This window comes from Eurypyga helias, unplaced genomic scaffold, assembly GCF_000690775.1.
Source record: "Eurypyga helias isolate BGI_N326 unplaced genomic scaffold, ASM69077v1 scaffold2718, whole genome shotgun sequence".
NCBI classification, from domain to species: domain Eukaryota; kingdom Metazoa; phylum Chordata; class Aves; order Eurypygiformes; family Eurypygidae; genus Eurypyga; species Eurypyga helias.
The window spans coordinates 1-25,181 of record NW_010264753.1 but is presented as its reverse complement, the minus strand read 5'-3'; the positions used below and the strand labels follow the sequence as shown (position 1 = coordinate 25,181).

The window sequence follows — 25,181 nt, the reverse complement described above, 5'->3', positions numbered from 1 at the left end:
TCCCTCCCACCCACCCACATACACACACACCCCCCCCACTCCCTGCCCTGGAAATTTCTGAGTTTCTGGGGAGAGAGAAAAATAAATACTGCATTAGCTATTTTCTAATGATGTCATGTGGGTTTACAGTCCACACGCCTCATTTTCCAATTCTCCATGTCAGATCCAAAGGGAGGATAGTCCTGCTGTGTATATAATGCGGTTACACCGATATAAACCTGGAAACCACGCCCTTCAGACTTTGTCTTGCATATATACCTTTTTTTCCACACTGTGTCCACTATTTATGGTTTTACAAGCTTTAGGGATTCAAATTCCCTAGCTTTTCCTTATCAGGTCCATGATACCAGACAGGCGGTGGAGCCATCATGCTCATATCTAATTGCCTGAGTGAGGGCAAAACATGCTGTGTACAGTGTGTTGCTGAAAGCCTTTTCCTTTTAGGAGGTAAAAGGACTCTCAAATCTTATCTTGATAATGACTTGTATTTAGGAAGAGTAATGCACTCTCCTGTTTGCTGATGGGGACCCCATTCTTCATCTTTCCTACTTAAAAGCAGCCTTCCTTTCTGAAAGCATGCAGTGCAGGAAGTTTCTGGTTTTGCAGCATCTTGAGTAAAGGGCATAGAGTTGAGAAAGAACTTCAGTTGTGTTTTTAAAAGACAGATTTGTTCACAGAAATATTCTTTATATAAGAGAAGTGAAAATTCTGTCCAGACACAGCATCATAGGTTTAAAATAAATAGAGGTACAGGGCTATTTATCTCACCGCTTGTGTTTCTAACTTTGTAGATAATTGCGATGAAAGATGGTAACATCCAGAGAGAAGGAACACTCAAGGACATTCAGAAATCGGAGACTGAGCTCTTTGAACACTGGAAGACGTTAATGAATCGACAAGACCAAGAGCTGGAGAAGGTGTTGATGGGCAGGGCAATTGACATTTGCAAAAAATGGGACAAGTGGGTTTTTTTCTGAGGTTGAAAGCATTAGCAAGGATTGATGTGCTGTGTGTGATTTCTAACTTAGTATGAATGTGCTATTACTGTTACCATTATTATTTATTTATTAAGTTCCTTCATCTGGACATCTCACACCTCCTTGGCACTGTTACCCCTCACCCATTCTTCTTAGTGAAGACCTATCAAAATGTTCTTGTTTAAGGAATATTAAATTGGGCTATTTTAGAGGAAAAGCATTGGTAATGTGCAACGCTGACAACTGCTTCTATAAATATGCCTGAATTTACTCATTCCATTGGGTAGAAGTTTTTCAGATATGCCTATATTCAGCTTTCTAAATCATTAACACATTTTGTCTTTAATACTACAACACAGGAAGAATGACGTATTAGACTTGGTTCTTTTTAATTCAGGGATATCTGTCCCTGTTCAGATTCCAGGAGGGTTGGGATTGACAACCAGAAATTAATGTCAGGTACCTAATTTATGTCCTTTGGTTTTACACAGTGGTGGCAGATGAATCACTTATGACTGTCTTCTGTAAGATTCTCACTGTTATCTTTCTCTGATATTCTGATTGGAAATGAGTTTTGACACGGTTAGTAACTTTTTTTTATTAATTCTCTGGTTGAAAACACACGAACTGTCCCTTTTTTAGGAGACTATTATTGAAAGAAAAACAGTTTTGGAAAGAACAAATCTCCGGAGGACTATGTATTCCCGTGAAGCTCTGCTGACGGATGATGAAGAGGATGAAGGTAAAAGGCTACTCTTTGAGCCCAGTACCACTACGTTACTATTTCACAGTTAAATTAAATTCATTTTAGAATGAATTAAAATAATTAAAGCTAATAAATTTTCATGTGGGTTGGGATTCGTAAGAATGCTATTTCTATTTGACTGTTACCTCTGGACTACAGTGACTTGAAGCATTCAGAAGTCACAGCTTCCTCCAAAATTTTGACTTTTTTTTTTTTCTTATACTTGAACGTGATTTGGTAATGAGAAAGGAATAATACTGAATAATTTCTGCGGGGGGGAGCTTCAAACCTGTCAATAGCTAAGCACACTTGTTTTAAGGTTTTACCTAGGACAAAATTGCAATGAACTTTTGTGAAGCCAGTGCTTACAAATTGCAGAAACATGCTGGAGACACAGTGCTAAGGTTTTTTGCATCTTTTTAGCATGCATTACTACTAACTTTAGCAGGCTGACACATGTGTGCCCGAGCACTTAAAGCCACTCCGTCCTGTATAAGACAACCTGTTTTGTCCCTGTGAAAGGTGTGTAGAGTAAGTCAGTGTGGCTGTACTTTTCTCATGTGCGTTGCAGAAGAAGTAACAGAAAGCGATGATGAAGACAACCTGTCTTCAGTGCTGCACCAGAGAGCAAAGATGCCCTGGAGAGCCTGCGGCAAGTACCTCAGCGCGGCAGGAATCCTCCTCCTGCCGCTGCTGGTGTTGTCCCAGCTGCTGAAGCACACGGTGATGGTGGCCATCGACTACTGCCTGGCGCGCTGGACCTCGGAAGCCATTTCTGGGAATACAGAGCTAGAGCTGAAAAACTGCTCGCACTGTGAGGTATGCAGCGCCTCGTTCACCTGCCTCCTGTGCTTTAACTGGGGGGATCCCCCATTGTCAACCTCTGCTCCAAGATTTGTGTGCAGTGTGCTGTACTCCTAGTAATAGAGCCACTCCAGGGTACTTTGAGGGTTAATGCTTTTTTGGGTACACGGCGCAGTAAAACAAAGTTATTTTCCCCTTTTACTAGACTTATCGTAGTTTCATCATCTAGCTGATATGCCTAAACCTCAGTCTTCAAAGTAACTTTGCTCTCATAGTTCCTTTCTCTTTTTCCTGTACTGCTGCATTCTCACTTCAGCAGGGCTTTCAGGTTTTGTAACATGTGGTAAACACACATTTTGGTGGCTTTTTTATTTGGTTTGGGTTTTAGTTTGTGGTTTTTTGGTTTGCTTTTTTTATGTATACACTGTTTTGGTTGATTTTTATGTGAATTCCAGATGGAGCTGAGGACAGTGTTACCTAGCAGGGTACTCTGGATGTGTAAAGCAGTACTGGAGGGATTTTATTAGAAATGGGGCTGTTTTCTTTATTGGGGTTTAGTGCCTACAAATAATCCAGATTAATGTTTGGGAGGTGCATGTGTCATTTCACTGGAGTAACACTTTCATCTCTAAAAGATACTTTATTGATGCTGGGTTTTAATATGAAATTAGTATTTTGAAATAAAAATGTATATTGTTTTTATTAAAAAAAAATAGACCAAAACCAACAAAGCCATAATAATGCCTTGAAGATGTTTTTTTCCTTCAGTTGAAATTACAAAATATCTCTTTTCAGGTTTTTTTTGTACTGTTTTATGATTCAGATTTCTGATTAACCTCTTACTTTCATGCAAACACTCCTCTCTGCAAAGGATAATAAATAGATGTTAAAGATGGTTGTAAATCATTGGCAGTTTAATTTAAGGAGGAAAAAGAATTTACTCTTTACATTTTTCATCTTGTTTTTGTGTTTTTACAATAATTTTTAAGCATAATTTAAAGTGAATGATTTTGTTACTCTTCTTGGTTTTTAGGATTTCAACCATTCTCCATATTCAAAGGTTTTCAGCATTCTCTGCTGTCTCGGGATTGTATTATGTCTCGTCACATCAATAGCAGTGGAGTGGACTGGTTTGAAAGTCACCAAAAAGCTACACTCTTCTCTACTGAATAAAATTATTTTGGCTCCAATGAGGTATTCCTCTGATTGTATTACAAATTGTATTGTAGTCTTTGTGTGTTCTTTACTTCTAGGCAGTCTTCTAAGCACAGTTTTTGTTAAGAAGTGACTGTGAATCACTTTTTTTTTTTTTTTAATGTGTCATTGCAAATCACCAGGTTTTGAGCTCCTGAGCAATTTTTGAAAACACAACCAGGCTGCTCGAGCTCCTAGACATGAGTCAAATGCCTCTCCTGCCTCAATGCGACTTTAGAGGTTTAATTCCTTGCATGTTTAATTTCTCTTGCTGTTTTTAATTAGGGAGAAAGCCCAATTATTGATCAATATGTTGTACAGTTCGTTCGTAGTGTCCATCATAATCTTAATCACTGGAAATATTGTCAGGTAGCAATGTGCAAGCAATGAAAGATAATGAGCTCAGACAAGTGTCATCACAGGCATCGTTAGATGACGCTGGGGTGCACAGATACCAGTAAAGGCCTTTGTTGTCCTGCGTAAGTTTTATTTCTATAGCATGAAAGGAAAGTTGTAGCTTGATTCAAGCTTCCAGCTGTTACTGAACAGTAGGAAAAATACCTTCTTATTTTTAAACTGACTATATTTGAACCAGAAATCACGGAGAAATAATATACATGGAAAACCTCATATATATTTTTTAAAACTTTTTTTCAGGATAGAATTAGACTTCAGGTTCAACATGAGTTGTGGAACAACTAACAATTACAGACCAATAATGAAGTTTGCATTTTGCATATGCAAATGTAAAGGAAAGGTCTGTTAATGTATTATTCATACGGTGGTTCTTAGTTATGCATTTCTATTCCCAAAAGAATGCAAGACTTGCAATTTAACCTTGCATTTTTCGTGAATTGAAGGGGCCTCGAATTGCAAATCTGAGATTTTTAAAAATATCATCATGTGATTTGCATACCTTAGGCAGTAGAGGGAGCTGAGGACATTCCTGTTGTTGTTGGGTTCCAGTCAAGGCTGCCATTTGATTGGAAAGCCATGGTTACAGGGAAGAATGACAAACTTTACTGTGGTTGTCTCTTTGCTTGTGTCTGTGGTATGGCACCTTGCTTAAGGAAAAAAGTTAAAACTGTTCTTGCATCAATATTGTAATCTTTCCCATTCCTTGTCTCATTTTAGGTTTTTTGAAACAACACCTCTGGGAAGTATATTGAACAGATTTTCAGCTGACTGCAATACCATTGATCAGGTCCTGAATAAATATATTCAAGCTCCCAACTTATCCTATCCTTCCCAATCTGAAAGACTGGATTTTCATTTATTATACACTCATTTAGATGAAGTTTATTGATGATCTATAATTTTGACTACCATATCAATTTGCATCATGATTTTCTATATTCTTAAAGAATCCCTCATCTCAGATGCGTACTGAGAAAACATGTATTTGATTAAGATGCCCTGTATAGAACAGGGGAGCAAAATCAGAGCAGTAGATCCCCAGATCAAGACCATCTATTTTTTTTTTTTTAAAGTGGGCAAACACATTCATGTGACACCTATGAGCAAATAAAATGGGAAAAGGGAGAATGCTGTTGCCCAAGATAGACTGAAATTCAAATTATGAGTATTTACCCCAGACTGCACTACCAATTCACAGAACCAAAGCAGATGCTGAAATAAGTGTATTGAATCCCATCTGTAATCCTCTGGCATGAGGATTGTGGTCTGCAATGCAGACTTGAAGCAGCCCCACAGAAATCCCTCAGACTTTCCCAAACCCAGCGGTCAGTTCAAAAAGCAGATCTGCCTGCTTAGTGCTTCAAATCCTCAAAATGTTTCTCCTTGTGTAAGTGGGAGAAAGGAAAATGAAATAACACTGGTTTCAAATCTTATGTTATGGAAGATTCTGTGTGCTTATTCTTCTTTATCTATACAGCACATTCCGGCCACCCTGGAGTGCTTGAGTCGTTCCACTTTGCTGTGTGTATCTGCGCTTGCTGTCATCTCATACGTCACACCCATGTTTCTGATTGCCCTGGTTCCCCTCGCAATCATGTGTTACTTCATCCAGAAGTACTTCCGAGTCGCATCACGGTAAGCACGTAAACCAGCATCATTCGGGCAATAGAAACATCTCCTGCAATGCATGACTGCGTTGCCGAATCGTGTTTAAATTCGGTCCTGTCGAAGCCATGGCCCTGTCTGAAAGTGAGCCAAACGTGCTGCAGTGAAAATGGGCCGTTTCAAAACTGCCTCTGCAGCTCTTCCAGTAGAACTTCTGGGAGGCATGAGCAGGGACTTTTGTCTGTGATCAAAGTTTCTTAGGACCCACAGGACATAAAAAACCCCCCTAGCTTCTGTCCTCCCCAAAGGCTGCGTGCTGGGCACATCCAACAAAACTGATGTCTGCCTCTCCAGGCAGAAGGGGAAATCTGTAAAGCCTGGGAGAGGCTGGAGAATGCAGTATAACCATGGTGGTACTGCTGCCCATTAAGGATCCAACATGCCCAAGCATTCTCTCTTGTTCTGGGTGCCTTTTAGTTTTTAACAAGTTGAAAACCTTCTAGCCATATCTGTGATTTTTCTCCTTCTAAGGTCATACAGCTTCCTCCCTGGTGATGCTCAAGAAGTGTTTATTCCTTCATGTATGCTTGGATCGAGAGGGAGTTTGCAACCAGTCTACTTCCTCCTGGAAGGAACAGAGACTAAATAGAATTTGACCCCACATCTGCTTCCACTGATTTGATGACTAAACATGAAACTGAGAAGCACAACCTGATGCTGAGTGCAGGCTCTCGTTCACTGGGTGCCTGAGTTACACTGTTAGTTCAGAGTTGTGCTGTCATGTGGGGAGAGGGGAAGGTGCGGCTTGCCTTCTGCTTAACTCAACCTCTTATTAGCATTATCCTATTCATCGTTGAGACAGAATGGCGTTCAAATGAATAAACAATTGAGTATAAAAACAGGAATATAGGAGACCTGAGGGAAGGCATTGAAGGGAAAAGAGGAATGAAGAACTCCAGCACTGTTCTATTCAAATGTTAAAAGAGAATCCCTCCTGGGGTCTTTGTTCCCTGCTCAGAGACAAGCAGCACTGCGTTGCAATCTATCTGAACTTTACATACATAATTATAGTGATGAGATATTCCCTTTCACTCCCTGGGCCTGTTTCAAGAGAAGAACTGCACAACAAAACTGGCTTCTTACGAAGTTCTTTTCCTAACCCTCTCCAGGGACTTGCAGCAGCTGGATGACAGCACTCAGCTACCGTTACTCTCCCATTTTTCAGAGACTGTTGAAGGTCTTACCACCATCCGAGCCTTCAGGTATAGTTTTTTAAGAAACATGCATTACCTTGCTCTTGAATATCTGTCTCTGATTCTGTTCTGCAATTGTGCAATTATAAGTAATTGTTATTTGGATCACCTGGAAAATCCACAATCCCCAAAACGCTGGTAAGGGAGAACTCCAAAACATTGAAGGACTTGAGGCATTTTGCATGTGAAGGAGTTACTGTCGAAAAACAAGACATTTTGCATGTGAAGGAGTTACTGTAGAAAAACAAGCTAATGTGTGTCAGCTGCCGTGTTGTAACCATTCATACACTTGCATGCAGCCTGAAAAAAAGTTGTGGGCAAATGTGATTTAAGAAGCTAAATTAGCTTGCAGTTACCACAGCACGCGGTGTGGCAGACTGGGCGCTTGGACTGTTTCCATGCAACAGCTAATATGCACGAACTTGTAGTGCCAGAGTAATTTGTGTATGAGTCGATGTCCTGGTAAGATAAATTGTGCGTGTCAGTGACTTCAAAGGATACAACAGCACCCTAAATTGTTTTCCAGGTTGCTAGCTGAAAATGTGGTTGTTTATACTGATTTTGAAAATACACAAGCTGGAGACGAAGTCTTGCGTTGCCTGTTTTGATTCATTTTTCCGTCCCCAAAAGCTCACAGGAGAGCAGCCCAGGAGTTAGCTGATTACGTGCCTGGGCTGTGTATCCCTGTCACGAAGTGGCACTCACACTGATACCAGTAGAGGTACCAACAAAACAGCGGCTGAGCTTACCTGCTGCTTTCCCTACGCTGGTGCTATTCCTGTCTATTCCCAGTTGACTCCAGTGCGGTCAACTGTTTTCCACATCCATCTCATCTGGACATCCACGTTTTGTCAGTTAATTATCACTGTTACCATTCTATCTTTGAAATGGTCGTGCCATTTCCCAACCTATAATTTCAATTTTATAATAGAAGTAATGCACAAAGTTAACTATTCTTAAACTATTCTAATTAGGATATAAATAGCTCAAGAGTTTGTTTCTTTTTGACTGAAGATTCCTGGAGTGGGGTAGAACAGCATTGTATTTTCCATTCTTAGGTACTGTTATTGGATATTTAATTCGTGAAGTGCCAACAGTGTTCTCTAGTTTGTAGCTGTATCTGTGTTCAGTTTTAAGGAAATTAAATAAAATGAAATTTAAGGAGATTTCTCTTTTTAATTGTTGTTTTTATTATTTATCCATATGTTGTTCTACTTCATCAAGAGGATCTTCAGAGTATTAGGGCTATATATTTTCAGGTGTTGATACAATAAATAATATTCAATGCCATCTAGCTAATATTTTCAGTCTTTTGGAACATTTCCTCTTGATTCTTCCTGACACATTGAAATTAATTCCTCTGACAAAGAATTACGTTTGGTGCCACCTTTTCCTTAAATCCTGCAGTAACTGATGTGTCTCTGACCCGAGGAGCCATGTGCGTTCAGTGAGTTCTGTATTCCCTCTGCCTGCCAGCCTCCCGCATCAGCTGGTAACCCAGCTATTTTTAGGCCTGTGCAGCTTTTCAGCTGCCTCACATATTAGCAGGAGTGGAGTTTAGACTTGCTAGCTTGAGCATCCCTAAAAATAACACTAATTCAGCAACCCAGTCATAAAGTTAGGAGGTGCCAGTTGTTCCTGGAGTGTCCTTACCTTTGGTAACTCGCCGTCCTGCACTTACTCAGAATGTGTAAGGGAAGAAATGTACAAAAAAATGCAGGGGGACATCAGAAAGACGGCTACTCTTGCAGCTATAAATACACCTTCAGCAGACGCCCTGGCCTGATTTATAGTTTGCTTATCTGGCACTTCAGATAGTGTTGGTGGTAAATAATCAATGAAATGTAAATGCGAAGGCTTCTCCGAAGACTGATCAGTATTCTTAGAGGCCTGGCAAGCTGGGGACATTTTCTGAAGAGGAATACTGCTATTTCTGCAGTACTCCAACGGTCTGCGTCCTGAATGGGATGTGCATATGCATGGCTGGCTGGTGAGGCACGCTCACCTCCTCTAAGGCATATCTGCATCACCTAACACCTCACGGCGCAGAGATATCAGAGTTAAATGGGACTGAATTGGTGCAAGAGGAGGTACTGCCGTCTCTCAGTGGTAGGGTGCTGAGGGTGATTAGTCCTGAGGAAAGGCAGGGCTTGCTAGCTCTGACACCACGTGACGCTAATGCTTGCTCTCAGGAACAGCCACTCCAGGCGATGCAAACGCACCAACACGCTTGGACCCAGCCCAGGCCGTTCTCCACCGCACCCAGCAGCCATGGCTCAGGGCTTGGCACATGGCTCCCTTGTGAACAGCTAAATTATTTCCACAAAGTGACACTTACTTCTTTTCCTCAAAAGCATAAATGACTTATGTAAAGTTACAACTTTATTACAGTGTACTCAGAAGAAGGATTAAGATACTCTGCAATGAACAAATTTGATGTACGTCATACTTAAACAAAAGATTGTCATATCTTTCTCTCCCATCAATATAAGGGGAGTGAGTTTATAAATAAGTAGTGCTTGTTGCAGCCATAATAGCTAAAGGATATAAATAAGGTACAGTTTTACAGGGGGCGAGTTTAACAAACTTGCTAATGTAATAAAAGGGGAAAAAAGGGCAAGCTTTGGGTACTTAAATAAGAGCTTCAGCCCTTCAAGCTTCCATATCAACAAAAGCCTTTTTCAGGGTAGTAACACTTCATTATTAACATCACTTTAACATATAATTATGCATATAAATATCCCCAGCCAGAAGGGGTGGCTGGCTGACTTTCATGCTTGCCAAGACCCTAATCTAAATAGGTGTAGCAAGGAATCGTCTTGTGGATGAATGGGAGGCAGATGAATTCAAGGCAGAATTCATTGATGCAGCTATCCTGATGAGTGGGTGCAGATCCACTACAATAAACTGGAAACAGACCCATTTGCCATTAATCTTGTTTTATGTTCATTTGGGGGTGGGGAGCAGAGTTCTTTCCAGTCTATTACTTTTTGTTGCACCATGTGCTTGGACTTCTGCTTTCCGAAGTGCTCCATTTGTTTAGTGATAAGGACAAGCATGTTTGTCTAACACTAGAGCTGCTATGACTGGAGGTACTTTGAGTTTATATGTCATAAACTGTAACAATTTCTAGGCACTACAGTATTATAAATTTTTAAATTTGAGCTTATCTTTAAGTGAGAAGAGGAACTATGTTCTCCAGCATTAATACTTCTTTTCACAAGTACATGCGTGCATCATTTCTCTCTCATATGTATTAAATTTTTATTTAGTTTCAGATTTATCTCTCACAATTACCATGTAATAAAACACATTTAGAAAATGCCCAGTGTGATCCGGAAGTCCTGTATAGAGTTTCAGCAAAGCAGTAACATCCATTTACTTGTGAAGATACTGTACAAATACAGTTTGTATGTGTCTAATGCAAGTCCGTGGATGATGTAACTCTGAACTATTGACAGGCTGATTTACACCCTCTGATATCCCCAGAAATTAAGTTCTACTTTTCATTTTTCCAAGACTCCGAGGTCTGACTCTTCTTTCTTTTTCTCTTTTCCCTTCTTGTTTTCCCTTCTTCTTTTCCCTTCTTCTTTTCCCTTCTTCTTTTCCCTTCTTCTTTTCCCTTCTTCTTTTCCCTTCTTCTTTTCCCTTCTTCTTTTCCCTTCTTCTTTTTCCTTTCTTTACCTGTTTTTTCTTTTTTTAGATATGAAGCCAAATTTCGACAAAAACTTCTTGAATACACGGATTCCAACAACATCGCTTCCCTTTTCCTTACAGCTGCCAATCGCTGGCTGGAAGTCCGCATGGCAAGTACCTTATTTTTGGGTATACACAATGAGTTTATTTGACTTCATTCCAAGCAATCTGATGAGGCATCCAACGGTTATCCAGCCTCATCTGGGTTTCGAAGCCATACCTTTACCCTTTATATCTCTATCTCTCTGTCTGTAACGAGCATGTGCCCAACCCATCCTGGAAACTGAATGGAGTACAACTTTTGCCCCCAGCTTGCAGCTGTTTCTCCAAGACAAGAATAGTTTTGTATGTCACGTTGGCTCCTCTGTGTGTCAAGAGTGATCAGAGCTGGTCGAGCTGTGCCGCCAGCCAGGATGCCTTTATGGGACTGTGTTAGTCAGTGTCAGCAGGCCTGTGCCTTGTGGCTCCCCAGGAATATTTCAACAACTTGGAAGCTCTCTTAATGAGCAGAGGGATGTAGGCAGGTTTGTGCCTGGTTTGGGGTCATTTAAAGAATGACAAAAATATTCAGGTATCTATTTCTTTAGAGTGCTCAGTGAAGTGGCCTGGCATGAGAAATTATTAAAAATAATTCCCTAAGAAGCAAATCATGGAATTTTATGTTGTGGATGGTGATATTTGTATCAGACTCTGTTAGATACAGGTTAGTACTGCTGTTACGAGAACATGGGCTCCTTTTTTATGTGCTAAGTGTATGTTAACTCATACTTCATGTCTCCACTCTATACCCTCATTTTGGACTCCGTTTTAGCTGGTACCTTTTGCTGCTTAAATTCAGATATCGAGTAGGACTGAAATAAAATGTTACTACCCTTTTGTATGTTCAGTCCTAGACCACCTGAAGTCCCTAATTCTGACCAGTGTCTATATCACTATACAGTACAAACATAGACGAGTGACGATTCCCCTCCTACAGAGTTTGTTTTCTAGTCCGTTACACAGTTTTACTCAAGCGCTTGTCTGTGGGAAGTCAAATCACTAATGATTTAAATTAAAGCAGCAAAGCCCGTCATGGGTAGACACAATCCAGCTAAGAGATACACGCTGTGCAAGAACAGCTTGTCTGAACAAATACGGATGGTAGCCACCCAGCAGCAACTGCAGTGCCTCCCAGCAGTCCCTCATCAGCCACAGAGGGGATCAGTGAGCACTTCCCTCCTGTCTCAGGTAACATCAGCTGCACGGTTTCAGCCACCTCCGTTACATGCTGAAGATACCTGTGTTGACTTCTCCAGAAGATTAGGAGCGTTGGTACGACTCCTTCAGCCTACAGCAGTGTTTCCTAACAGCGCAGCCATGCTAAAGGCAATGAGAACATGTTCTTAGGGAGGGTCTGTGTGGAGTTGCGTGGTGTTCTCTGCTTGTATTTCAAACTGTGCAGTGGTTTTGTTATTTGGTATGCACAATTATGAGAAAGTTTTAATCATTTTTAGACTGATGGAGCTTATTCATATTCCTTCAGGAGTACATTGGAGCATGTGTGGTACTCATAGCAGCTGTCACTTCTATTACCAGTTGCCTGTATAATAAACTCTCTTCAGGACTTGTAGGCTTGGGACTAACCTATGCTCTTATGGTAAGAATCTCAGGACCATTTTGTCTCTCCCAAACATTTTTTTGTAATTCTTCAGGGCACAAAGATGAACAGGAAGATCGAAGGTGTCTGTACATCTATAGTGGGTACTGTAACATCACTGAAACCATGTGTTAACTTCAGTTCACATTCGGTGGTTGACATATTTGAGTGTATGCTTTCTTCAGTTTTTAGATAAAATATTTATTGAAACGTTAGTTCAAATATGTCAACAAAACATGACCAAGTTGCATCATAATTTTTTATATTGTCTTCCATTGTGAAGAATATTTCTTCAGTGAATCAACTGTAATTGCCCCAGTACATCGTTCTGGACTGTCAAACTTTAAGTTATACCAAGATGTTGTCTTTTCACCTGTCTTTACTGTTCCCCTCCCTCTTCCCTGTTGGTGTAGACCAGATCTCCATAGTACCAAAGTGTCTGTGCACTGCAGTTAGGGAATTTAACCTTTAGTCATTCTTGCCGCCCTGTTGATGTGTACCGTACAGTTCATTCACAACTTCAGTTGAACTTCAGGCTTGAACTAGTGTTACTGCAGAGGAATATAAACTGCATGCTGGTCAAATGATGCAAACTACTACATTCCAGATTTTTAGTAGTCTATTTGCTTTACATCAGGTGTCTAACTATCTGAATTGGATGGTTCGTAACCTGGCTGACATGGAGATCCAGCTGGGTGCGGTGAAAAGAATCAATGGCCTTCTCAAAACAGAAGCTGAAAATTACGAAGGGCTCCTTTGTAAGTGCAGTTTTGTGCAGCATGCAGAAAGAGCTTGCTGAAATTTTAATGATTTTGCAGTGTATTACCATTAAAAATGCAGTAAATCACTTAATGAGCTGATTAATTTATTATGAGAGGGTTGGTTGTTTGGTTCTTTTCCCCTGTGCTTCTGGTACAGCTTCCTCACAGATTCCCCAGAACTGGCCAGACAGAGGGGAGATCCAAATCCAGAACCTCAGCGTCCGATATGACAGCAACTTAAAGCCAGTGCTAAAGCATGTCAACGCCCACATCTCTCCAGGACAAAAGGTAAAGAACTGCAGTGATTCTGAGATCCTCTTTAGACTACCACATCGTAGATATCAGAGTTGAAAAAACATACCGCAGCATGTTTTGATGACGGAATTACAGACTTCTTCCTATAAGAGAATGTAGTGCACTGGAGAGGACTCTATGGTTTTCTTAGTTGGTGTTAGGCACACACTGGTGAGAAGTTAGAACTACACACCACTCCTTAGTATCCCAGTGCCATGCTGTCAGCATATAGTGCCAAAAGAAGTGAGTTACACTTTACTTTGTTAGACCTACTTTCCATCATTCCCACGTGGCTCTCTTGACTTTATTCCCATAGTTGTTCTTCTGCTTCATTGTGTATTTTCTCTCTGTTGTTTTTCTCCTCCTTTGTCCTGTTTGCCTGTGTCCTTTCTGCTAAATAAGGCCACTTCAGGATCCTAAGTTTTGCCTGCAGCACTGGCCAGCCGTCTTTCTGCTCCTCTGTGTCACTCTTCTGTTGGTCCTGTATATAGGTCTGGCCTTGACTTATGCCTAAATGTTCAGACACCTAAAGACAAAGAGTGAACTTAAAAACTCTCTTATGGTCAGTTCAGTTTCACTGAACCGTCAGGACACTGGGATCATGTGGATCAGAACAGCTCCTCCATCCACACATCTTAAGTGTCAAGTACAGACATTATCCATTTCTGCTCACCTGGTGTTCATCTGTTTTCCCTGTCACAGATTGGGATCTGCGGCCGAACAGGCAGTGGAAAATCCTCCTTCTCTCTTGCATTTTTCAGAATGGTTGACACCTTTGAGGGTAAGATTGCACTTTTACATAAGCACAGTCAAGCTTAGCTCCTGAAGGTGCTTTTTTAGCCCTTTCCTTAGCAGCAGCAGCTTTGAAGTTTGATTTTTGAATCTGCAAGACACTGTCTGGCCTTGTTTAAATACAATACCATGTGTCATCTAACAGCTGTGCCATCAATAAGCTGGATCAATAAAAATTCTATTTGACACATGCAAAAGTCCAAGAATGACAGGGGATGGCTTTTTGTGCAGTGAAATCACAGCAGAAGGAGCGAAGCATAGAAAAGGAAGGTGTTCAAATACAGTGAAGGATCCATGCACAAGGCACAGGTAGGACCTACTGGCCACATAGAACTCAGCAACTGCAGATTGCAGTTTGGCCTGCTGCCCTGGAATTCCTGCCGTACTTCCTGCTATGTATGCCATGTCCATGTCCCTCACAGGGTGTCTTCCTGTGCATCTCAATTTTAGCCTCAGTTTCCCAGCCACGTTGCTCACACAGCCTTTATGCAGAGCCAGACAGTTCTACTTGGAGATAAAATTTCAAAGTGCTCAGTAGTAGTTTGCCTTTCTGAAATGCTTGTTTCCCCCAGTAACTAGTTGAATTAACTTCTTACCTTGTTCTTTGATAGATGTTTGTAATGATCAAGCAGATAAGTCGTGTGTCTAATCATTCATAAGATATTACAGGTATACTTCTCAGTCTTCCCAGCTGAGGCTTAGACCTAAGAGAATTGTGCTCGCTGCTTAACCGAAGCTTGTTTTGTTAGTGAATAAGAGGATATGCAATGCAAGGTGTGTTCCAGCTGTACTGTACTGCAAGCTGAGCCATGGCTTTGCCAGCAGCTGTGTGGTATGATAAGCAGTCCAGCAGACTATCCATTGTCTTTTGAATAGGAAGGATTATCATTGATGGTATAGATATTGCTAAGCTCCCCTTACAGACGTTGAGATCCAGACTGTCAATCATTCTCCAAGATCCTATTTTGTTCAGCGGAACAATCCGGTAAGCATTGAGCACCTGCAATAAAACCATATGATGACACTTATGTCATGACATTATCATTGTACTGTATAATGACTTTTACAGAACCGTTGATAGCAAACTGCTCAGTTGCAGTCTCCTCAGGTGGAGTAGGGAGGATCACTGCCTTCTGTCTCTGCTTTTTACCCACCCGACTGCACCTTCCCACTGCCTGAGCCTGGTCACCATGCTGTCGGCAGAAGGCAACCCATGTCTGGTGGAGGGAAAGTCACTGTTCCTTCAGGACTGAGTAATCAGCTTAGCTCACTGATCAAACACCCATAACCACCCAGCACTTCCTGAGACTTCATCTACCTCTCTTTTCATTTGTCTGCTGTAAAAAATGAGATGGAAAAAATACAGGCTAAAAAAAATAATGTAGAAAAAGAGGAAGCAGTAGGAGAATATGAAAAGTACTGTAGGGAGGTCTGGAATATTTTATCCTGGAGCCTCTATCTGTGTTGCTCTTCTAGTCTTTGAGCTGTTCTTTCAGCTAGGAGATCAAACACCTTCCTTTTTTTTTTTCCCCTCTTCCTCCTCCTTTGAGCAGATGATGCAGTAGAAGCAGTGTCAGAAAGCTGCAGTGTAATTCCCTAGGCCTATGGCTTTTACCTTAGAAAGGAACGGTACAATCCTCAGTGCAGAGTTACATCACAGTTTTTACATAAAAGTCATTAGAGTTCACTGAAACTGATACTGGCATCTGGGCTTTGCTGTCTCCACACTAATACAGATCCCAAGATTACCTCCTGAACTTGCATGAATAGAGCATGATTCATTCATGTCAGAGATGAGGTGACTCTATACCCTTTATTAATTAACCCATTACGTATTTATTTAGGCCAGCTAGGGTCATTCACAGCTCATACTGTAGGGATGAAAAGTAAAAATAAAAATATACACCACCGATTCTTTTATTTCTGATTATCATTCTATGTATTAATACGACATGAGATTCACATTTGTTGCTATCATTTCTGGCCTCCAGAAAGCTAAAATAACCTTCATCTGTTCCTAAGTCTGAAATTTGTTCAGTTGTAGTGAAGACTTGCATTTCATAATTCAGTATGAAGCTTGATTGTTCTGTTTAGCGTTTCTATAGCATTAAAGAATAGAGACACTGGATTTAAAAGGAGAGATGGTGGAATTTTGGCCTTTTGTTAAAAAGTAAATGTTAATTTAAACTGATTACATTCACAGCTTTTTTTTTCCTTCAGACCTTTTTCTAGTAAAACATGAGAATTTCTTCATTCAGAATGAAAGAAACTCTAAAACCACACAGATATCTTCAAAACAGGAAGCTTTTCCTGTCCTGCTCAACTGAGTAAAATATTATTCTTAATCACACTGGTATAAGTGTTGACTAAGTCTGCAAAATTCAGTGGCTTTATACCAATGACAGCTCAGATCAGGCCCAGATCTTTAGCACATGATTCTGATTATTGCAGGTTTGTTTCTAAGCACACTAAAAGAAGACATGCCTTGCAGAAGTTTATATTGACTGATATTCTTGAATTGCACATAACTGTAGGTTTAACTTGGACCCTGAGAAGAAGTGCACTGACAGCATGCTGTGGGAAGCACTGGAAATAGCACAGCTCAAGCATGTGGTGAAAGCACTGCCTGGGGGCCTAGGTAATAAGATTTCCTTCTTGAGAAGACCGCTTCCAGTGTTCACAACATTCCTGTTTCACATCTACTATCTATTAAAAAGGTAGTTGCTGACAAAAAAGCTTTTTAGGTTTATGGAAGGTGAGAAAAATTGCTGGCCTGCAAGCAAAGGTCATATAAACATCTAACTCCCTTACCAACTGCTCCTGCGCCGCAGAATCCTGTTTCTATCAAAGCAGTGGTAAAATTCTGTTATTTCAGTATGTCTTCATTATGAAGCATTGTGGTTTACGGGTCTTTTGGTGTCAGATGAGGTGTCAACAAGACAGGTGTTATCTATATGTTCTTTTGTATTTTCTGGTAGTCTTAGCCAGGGAGGAAGATTTCAAAAGCCTTAAGATCTGAATCGTTTGGACATGAAAAACAACCAAACAAAACCATTAGGGTAAAAAAAGGATAGATGCCACTTTGACAGGAGGATGCAGTGTCCTCAACTGCACATGTTCCAGAGAAACTCAGTCTTAAAACATCTTCAGCAACTTTGATGCCTAATAGATATAAGGAATATAGTAAGACAGAAGTACTGGTGTTTTTTAACAATGGAAATAAACATGCAAAACTGGGTCATCAGCAGCTGGAGACCTACAAACTATCACTTTGGAAATGTTTATGCTGAAAGTGAGACGTTGTTTTCCAAGCACACGCTCTGCTCTGACACTCTCATACACACACATGCATGCACACCCCATAAGTATCCTTTTTTCCTGTATCCTTTACAGATGCCATAGTCACAGAAGGAGGTGAAAACTTTAGCCAGGGCCAAAGACAGCTGTTCTGCCTAGCAAGGGCTTTTGTGCGGAAGACGAGCATCTTCATCATGGATGAAGCCACAGCATCTATTGACATGGCAACGGTGAGTTTGGAGTGTTTCTGATTTCTTGTTTTACTTCAGGGGGAGACAACTGCTGACATGTGAAGAAAAAGGTAGAAACCAATTCTGTCTACTCTCTAATATGCTTACACCCTATTTAGTGCAGAGGAGTTTACAAGTCCAGGTAGTGGTGAGTCATTGCTAGTTAATCTAAAGAGCTTTTAAACCATTCTACTAAGGGTTTAATAGTTACTCCAAGATTGCTTGTATTAGCAAAAAGCAGCATTTTATTTTCATTGGCAGTTTGATTTCTTACAGCTTTGGAAGGTCAGCTGGGATGGTCAGCGAAGGGTAAATTGGCAAGCAGAAAAATCTCCCCAGCTTGGTGGAGAAGACAAGTCAGGACGTTAGAAGGCTTGCAAGTAGAGTCAAGTTAATAAACAGACATAGAAAAGACATAATGGATTATTGCATTAATCGCCTGAAATTGCCAGACAGAGGTTAAACCACACAGTAATAGTAGGCTGACTGGATTTTAGCCAAACAGAACAGTATATTTATAGGATTTTTTTCCTCTGTAATGTTATGAGAAGTGTTTCAGTCTTCTTTATGATTATTCTGTGAGTAAAGAATGTAATTGGAGGGGTTTATTATAAGAGCTACAATTTTTAGTTCTGTAAAATGTTAGGGTGTTGGCTGTCAGTAAGGTTGGGAATTACTGTATGCAGCTCAGTTAAAAGGCATTTTGAACTTGGATGCGTTGAGGATATAGTTCCTCCCTGAAGATACGTATCTAAAGAACAGATAAGAGCAAATAATGGTATGTGTGCTAGCGACAGCTCTGGGCAGTTTGGTACACAACAGCATACTTCTGAAGTGGCAAAGGATGAGTACTTGTTGAGTGAGAGCTATGTATGTCAAGACCACCTTCAGTATCATCTCCACTGCTAAATATGCCAGGTACAGCACACTCCTTGCTTATCCCTGCTACCCCTTGGTGTGAGACGTCCCCGGTGTGCTGGGATATTCCTGAGCTTCCAGCAGGGTGAAGAACACACTGCAGAGGCGCCAGCATGCGGGCAGCCTGGCAGCACCCTGAATTCACCTTTGATTCCCTCCCTGTGAAACCGGGGTCAGGATAGCAGGGGTTTGGCAGCCAGGGCACACGTGCACTGAAGCCCAGAGGCAGTGGCAGGAGCGAGCAGGGCTGGCTGACTGGAGACCCAGCTCTGATTTGGTTCTGACACATTGTTGATTTTTCATTTCTGCAAAGAAGCATCAATAAAAGCACGAAATAATCAGTGCTTACTTAAGCCTTCTCAGTGTCTGCGTGTCTACCATGTAACTTCTGTTGTGTGAAAAGCAACAAGTGTTTCTCTTTACACAGGAGAACATACTCCAGAAGGTGGTCATGACTGCGTTTGCTGACCGTACGGTGGTTACCATAGCAGTAAGTACAGTCTCTGCTGCCGTTCTAGTGCAAACAAGAATCACAAGTGCCACATTAGTCAGTTCTTGTCAGTGTTAAGAAAGGTGTTCATTTGGCCATTAATCTTTTTTTTAACGCAGGGTTGTAAGCTTTCTTCTCCATTTTTAACGACTTTCTTATTTAAATACATAAAACCAGCTTCTTAAATGTGTTGCTTGATGCTTAAGACTGATTGCCTGTAAAGGCATGTAATCTAAGTCTGCAATCTATTTTCTGTTGCCTGTTTTAGGCTAATTTAAAAGATATGACTTTGACTACTATGAAATCTAAGAATAAATTTCATCAAGCTACAGTAATCATTTAAGTACAAGTAAGATTGTGTAATAGTTCTGCCACTGAATTAAGCAATTATGCTTCAGAATTTAAACAAATAAATGAGAGGCTTACTAACTTTTAAAAATAAACATTCCACCCGTGTTGACAGTGATTGAATTTAAGTTTGCGTATTCTTAAAATGATCATACAAAGATCTCAAGTATCTATAAAAAAGTTGTTTATGAAAGAGATTTGACCTGAATGAAAGCAGTTGACTCAACAGATATGTCAGAAGCAATACAAATCTTTCAGTCCTCTGTTTTCTAAAAATACACACATTTCAGGGAGGTAGAAAAAAGTGATTGTGCTCCTCAACATTTAAAAATAAAACACAAGTCGAGAAGTCTATGCTCAGGATCGTACAGCATCTGTTTTCACCTAGCAAATGTGTAATAGAAAACCTGATATATCTTACAATATCCATTCAGTGTGTCATTATAAAAAAAGTGAAGGGATGATAAAGATGAAATTTCCTGCTACCTCTGTGTGAAAATTCTGAGTTGCACTGCATTTTGTGTTTATTATCTTTTTAAGTTTGTTTGGGGATACACTGAGAAAGTTGTATTAGTCTTTGCTTTTAGTGAATTTCAAACTGCACAGTTCAAACTGTTTTGGAATAACCTGCGAATGCTTTCACTTCCAAGTGGTTTACAGCAGGTGGGTTTGTATTCAAAACACTGCAATAGAAATATAATGTAGGGGGGTTGAGGAGTTTGGGGTAGGGGTTTTGCTTTGTTGTTTTGGGGTTTTCTTTTCAGGGAAAGCCATATATTCCTAATTTGTGCTTAGGAAGAATAGGAATAGTATAGTATTGAGTCTATACATCATCTGTGTTATCTGAGCTGGATGGCAGCACTGACTGGTTATGCTGAAAAGAGATCAAACAAGGGCAACAAGTACAACTGGAATGTGCTATTTCAGTCCCCTCCCCCTGCCCGGGGACTGGATAAATGTCACAAAAGGACTGCAGCAGAGATGAGATTTGTAGATGCATCAGTGATTATTTCATGGAACATCTGGCTAGGAAGCCACAGAAAGAAATATGAGAGTTGTTTTGGTACTAAGGGTGCCCAGGCTGATTAAGAACCTTATGGGTGAAGAGTGACTGTGTAGCAGGGACTGCAGTATTCTGAGATTAAATATCCCCGCAGGAGTAATGCAGACCCAAAAAATCCAATAAAGTTACACTCAACTTTAAAAAGTAGAATTCTGTAAAAAATGAGGAGTCTTGCTAAAAACAAAACCCCAAAATAAATGGGGGTGAAAAAAAAGCTAAAAGAGGCAGCAAAGAAAATTGAATCTACAAAGGATCATGAAAATTACTGAAGGCTTTTATTCAAATATCCCAGACCGATGGATGCTATTTATTAGGAAAGGCCTGAGTACGGGTAGAAAGGAGCTGGTATGGCTAAACAAACACTATGGGAAACAAGAAGGCATTCTTGTAAAAGTTGAATTCATAGCCAAATCAAGAAAACAGAAAAGATCCGAAGTTCTGGCATGTTACATGTGAAAATGCACTAAGGCAGGCCAGAAAGTATGAGAGCAGCTTCTGGAAGGCATCAAAACTAATAATGAATCTGTGAACCCCTGATACACACCGGGAGCAGGATGTCTGTCAATATGTGGGACCATGTGATGACTGATACATGACAGGGATGCTCAGGAAAGATAATGGTATTGCAGAAAAGCTGAATTATTTTCAGTACTTACTGTGTCAAAACCAGGGAGGTTCCCTCTTAATAAAATAAATCAATCAAATGTAAATTGTAAATTAGGATGAAAAGTATGTAAAGTAGCCTTATTCCAAATTGAACTTGATAGAAAAATTAATTTCTGGAAGTCTGTCTTATCCTAGAATATATGTGATAGATACACTGAACTAGCATTTTGTTTATTTGTTTTTCAGCACCGCGTGCACACGATCCTCAATGCAGATTTGGTTATTGTAATGAAGAGAGGGGTTATTTTGGAATATGACAAACCTGAGGTTCTGCTAGAACAGGAAGACAGTGTCTTTGCTTCTTTTGTACAAGCAGATAAGTAATAAAAATAAATGAAGCATTTTAAAGTACAACTGTATTATTTTCTAAAAATGTAAAATATCTGTAAATAAATACTATTTCATAATAAATTGAGGTTTTCCTTTTTTAATAAAATGAGCCATTTTTCTCCAACTGAAATATTAATGAATTATCCATGTACTTTCCTTTTTTGTATACTACTTTATTTGCTACCAAAGAATTATGAAATATGGTTGAAACAAGCTACATGGGTGAAATATGACAGGATGCACATCAAACACACACAGGCAGCATGGAGTTTTTATGTAAGTCTTAAAACTCTCCTGCCATTTTATTAACATGCTATTTTTTATGCATTATAGCCCTACTGTAGATAACTCATGACTGACTAAATGCAGAAGCAAAAATTATATACCAAAGGTATTTCTCAAAAGCTTGTATCTTTTAATCACGTGACTCTGTAAAGCTTTAATATCCAAATATAAAATCTATAAAACTTTTTTTACATTGTGGTTTATTGACAGTTTCTGTGTCTCTTGGTCTCTCCTTAAATACCTTTTAGAAATTAATCACAATCTGATTCCTTTAGTCTTTCTTAGGCTGCCTTACCTCTACCCCCATTGAACCCTACGATACTGATTCCAAATGGGATTGAGCCAGACTCCCTCCCAAACTGTGAGGAAGCGAAGGGGCAGCAGGCTGTGATGAAGTATCAGTGCTTCATGCACACTGCTTCCAGACCAGTACAGATGTACCAATTCATCTGGAAATTATCCCTCCAAGTCTGGTAAATAAACAGTATTAAACCTTTCACTGTGGCTCAGAGCCATGAGGGATTGACTGATTGTCTCCAAGTTTCACAAATTTCATGTTTCTAGATTCACGGTGAGCCTTAGGAATAAATTCTGTACACTTATTAGGATAACTTGTAACCGCTGAAATTGCCCTAATTTGGCTAGAGAGCTACTTCTCCCTGCCTTATTGATTTATTGTGACAATTGTTCAAGGATTTATTAAATGCTAAGGGGTTAGAATGTCAATAACCCAATGACAGGCTACAACAAATTTTTCACCTTTACTCATTTTATAGCAACTTTGGCTTTACAACCATTTTTGTCCTCTTCCCTTTTTGAAGAATTCCTAGCACTTTGGAAAACTCCTTTGTCTTTTTTTTTTTTTTTCCTCTCTCTTTAGCCTGCTGAATTAATTTGGAATCTGTTTCTTAAAGGCTTTATTTTCTGGAAAAAGACACCTCAGTGTTCTCATGAGACACTTGATATTTTTAACGCATCACTTTCAGCAGTGCAGCAGAGAGGAGGGAAAACTGAAGAACCACTGTCGCTGTTCAAGCAGTGTTGCCAGTTCCACAGTGGCGTATTTGCAACATCTGCCTGCTACGATCTGTGCAATATTTAGGGGCCAGAGAACATATAACCAGCAGTGCAGTATGAACAGTGGTAGAAGTGGGGAGGTAGAATACAGCAAAGCAGATTGAAACACTTGAGCTCTGTCGTTGCCTACTACTGATGAAGAGAGAAAATGGGCAGTTGGGAGATATCTCCTCCTCCAAAGAATCATTTGCTGGGCAGTGATAAAAAACAGCTGCAGAAGTATAGGTGTATTTTCACCCTGGAATACCAGCATCCATGAGGGCTAGGAGGGAAGAAATGGAAGACCAGTGACTATCTTCCCAGGGCAGCAGAAGGGCACAGTGAGTGCAGAGCAAGCTTCTGCTGCAGCTACTGTGCATGCTGTCTCCTAGCTGCCCAGCACTGGTCTAAGGCAGGATCTCATCCTGTGAAGGCTTCGGTAAACACCATTCTGCAGGACAACTCAAACTCGTGCTGCAGAGATCCTCAGAAGCTTTGCAACCATGTGTGGAAGATCCTAAATCCTAATGGCAAGTGGAGAATACAGAGGAGTGAGGTTTCCTATGCTTTTAATACAGTGCCTGGCATTTGACACTGCAGTTTGGACTAACTCCTATCCCACAAGCTTTGGACAACCTTACCTGGAATGGAATGCAAGGGAGTAAAGGACACGGCATATCGTTAAGACTGTATTGTATCTCACAGCATTAAGAAATAAGAACTCAAGTACGAGTGTCATGCATTTCCATTGTAAATGGGCTTATATTTCACAAAGCAGTACTGCAGGAGAGTAGGGTGAGGTAGTTCATATCCAATGAGTATGGGTTTTTTTAAGGATACCACACTGCTGGATAAATATGCATGAATAGGGAGGCCTCTGTCACTTGGACAGAATACACTTTTCCTTAGCATGTTTTATCTCGTCTGTATAGGGCCAAGTCCCAGGGAGTTTCTGCCCCCCTAACTCCAAAGGGTTAGAGTCTCTCAGTGACCAGAAGCAGTATCCAAGAAAATCATTGTGTGGTGGGAGGCTCACTGCCATTATCAGAGTCATTAAACCTGTCGCCTCGAGATAGGCGGTCCAGAAGCCACTCTTGAATCAGGCTCACAAATCTACTTTGCATGGCAATAAAGCATTACTGAGCAAAGTGCTGTACTAAAATGGGTGCAAAACTGCCCCAACGCAGCCACGTGAAGCTGCTGAGGGGAGCTGCCACATCCAGACTTTCATTTCTCTTCTGGGATGGGATTCAGCTCAGTCACAAAGGTGTTAGGGGGATAGGCTACCCATGGAGATGCAACCAGGGTTTATTTTGTTTGCTTTCTATAAACGTTCCCATTATACAAAAACCTTTATAGCATTTATCCCCGTGTCTTAGTGTGGCTGTGTCATCCTGATCTAGTTTGGAAGGGAACACTGTTTCCTTGGGAGGCCAGGAAGCACAGCATGCCTGCTACATCAGCCCTCTTCCCAGCTCTGCTCGTGCCTTCCCCTGCAGCTTTGCATCACCAACTCCCATCTCTCCGTCTACCCGCTTGTACAGCGAGGTGGTTTGCTCACGGTAGGCTGATGCTGCGTAGCCTTTGAAAGAAACGTCTGCTTCTGAAGGCAGAGTAACACCATGGTGCCAACCACATTTTCATTTAACAGTTACAGTAATAACTGGTCTTTGATAGCCATTAAAATTAGGATAAATTGGTGCAGGGGGGGCGTTTTGAAACCTATTTTGTGGGTGGAAAACCTTACCCCATGTGATTCAATACTACAGACTGAGATTGCTCATTCCTGTGAGCCCAATTTGTTCAGCAGCTCTTAACACAAATATGTTTGCTCACTCAGAAGATCTGTCACTTTTTTCTTTCAAGTATCTGTCACTTGATCCACAGAGACAGGGCTTCTTTTTATTTTGCTCTGGAAATCCTTCAGCAGAAGCCTCTTGCTTTGCTGCCCCATCTCAGCCAACAGATGCTCAGAGGTGAAGGAAATGAGTAAGTGGCAAATGACAGTCCCAATAAAAAACAGAAGTGGAAACAAGGAAACACCCTTCTAGCTCTACGGAGTTCAGGATTCCTAAAACCAATATGGTGTGTTCATGCAACACCCCCTGCCGTAGTAAGCTCCATGGGTCGTTCCTAGCACCAGGCTATGAAGCAATATACCTTTCCCTTTAACACACTCCTCCCCAACAGTTTTTTCTCATACTACATCCATGTGGTTACCGCCCTCTGGAGGAAAATTTAAGAAATAAGGCAAGGATAAGGAAAGAATAAGGAAAAATGGCACGAAAGATATGACTGCCTCTTGAATCATAGAATCATAGAAT

The 25,181-nt window shown here is 40.6% G+C and overlaps 1 protein-coding gene across 1 annotated transcript; it reads left to right on the top strand.

Annotated features, from left to right (window-relative positions):
- Positions 1-791: 791 nt before the first annotated feature.
- Positions 792-21,598, top strand: LOC104505163 (ATP-binding cassette sub-family C member 8-like; the record flags this gene model as incomplete). Its single annotated transcript, XM_010156469.1, has 17 exons — positions 792-917; positions 1,620-1,719; positions 2,294-2,541; positions 3,560-3,720; positions 4,855-4,924; positions 5,615-5,772; positions 6,912-7,004; positions 10,699-10,801; positions 12,214-12,327; positions 12,965-13,085; positions 13,246-13,376; positions 14,085-14,163; positions 15,051-15,159; positions 16,709-16,812; positions 17,568-17,701; positions 19,047-19,109; positions 21,373-21,598. Coding segments are annotated over 17 exons (2,052 nt in total), but the record flags the coding sequence as incomplete, so codon positions are not given.
- Positions 21,599-25,181: the final 3,583 nt, after the last annotated feature.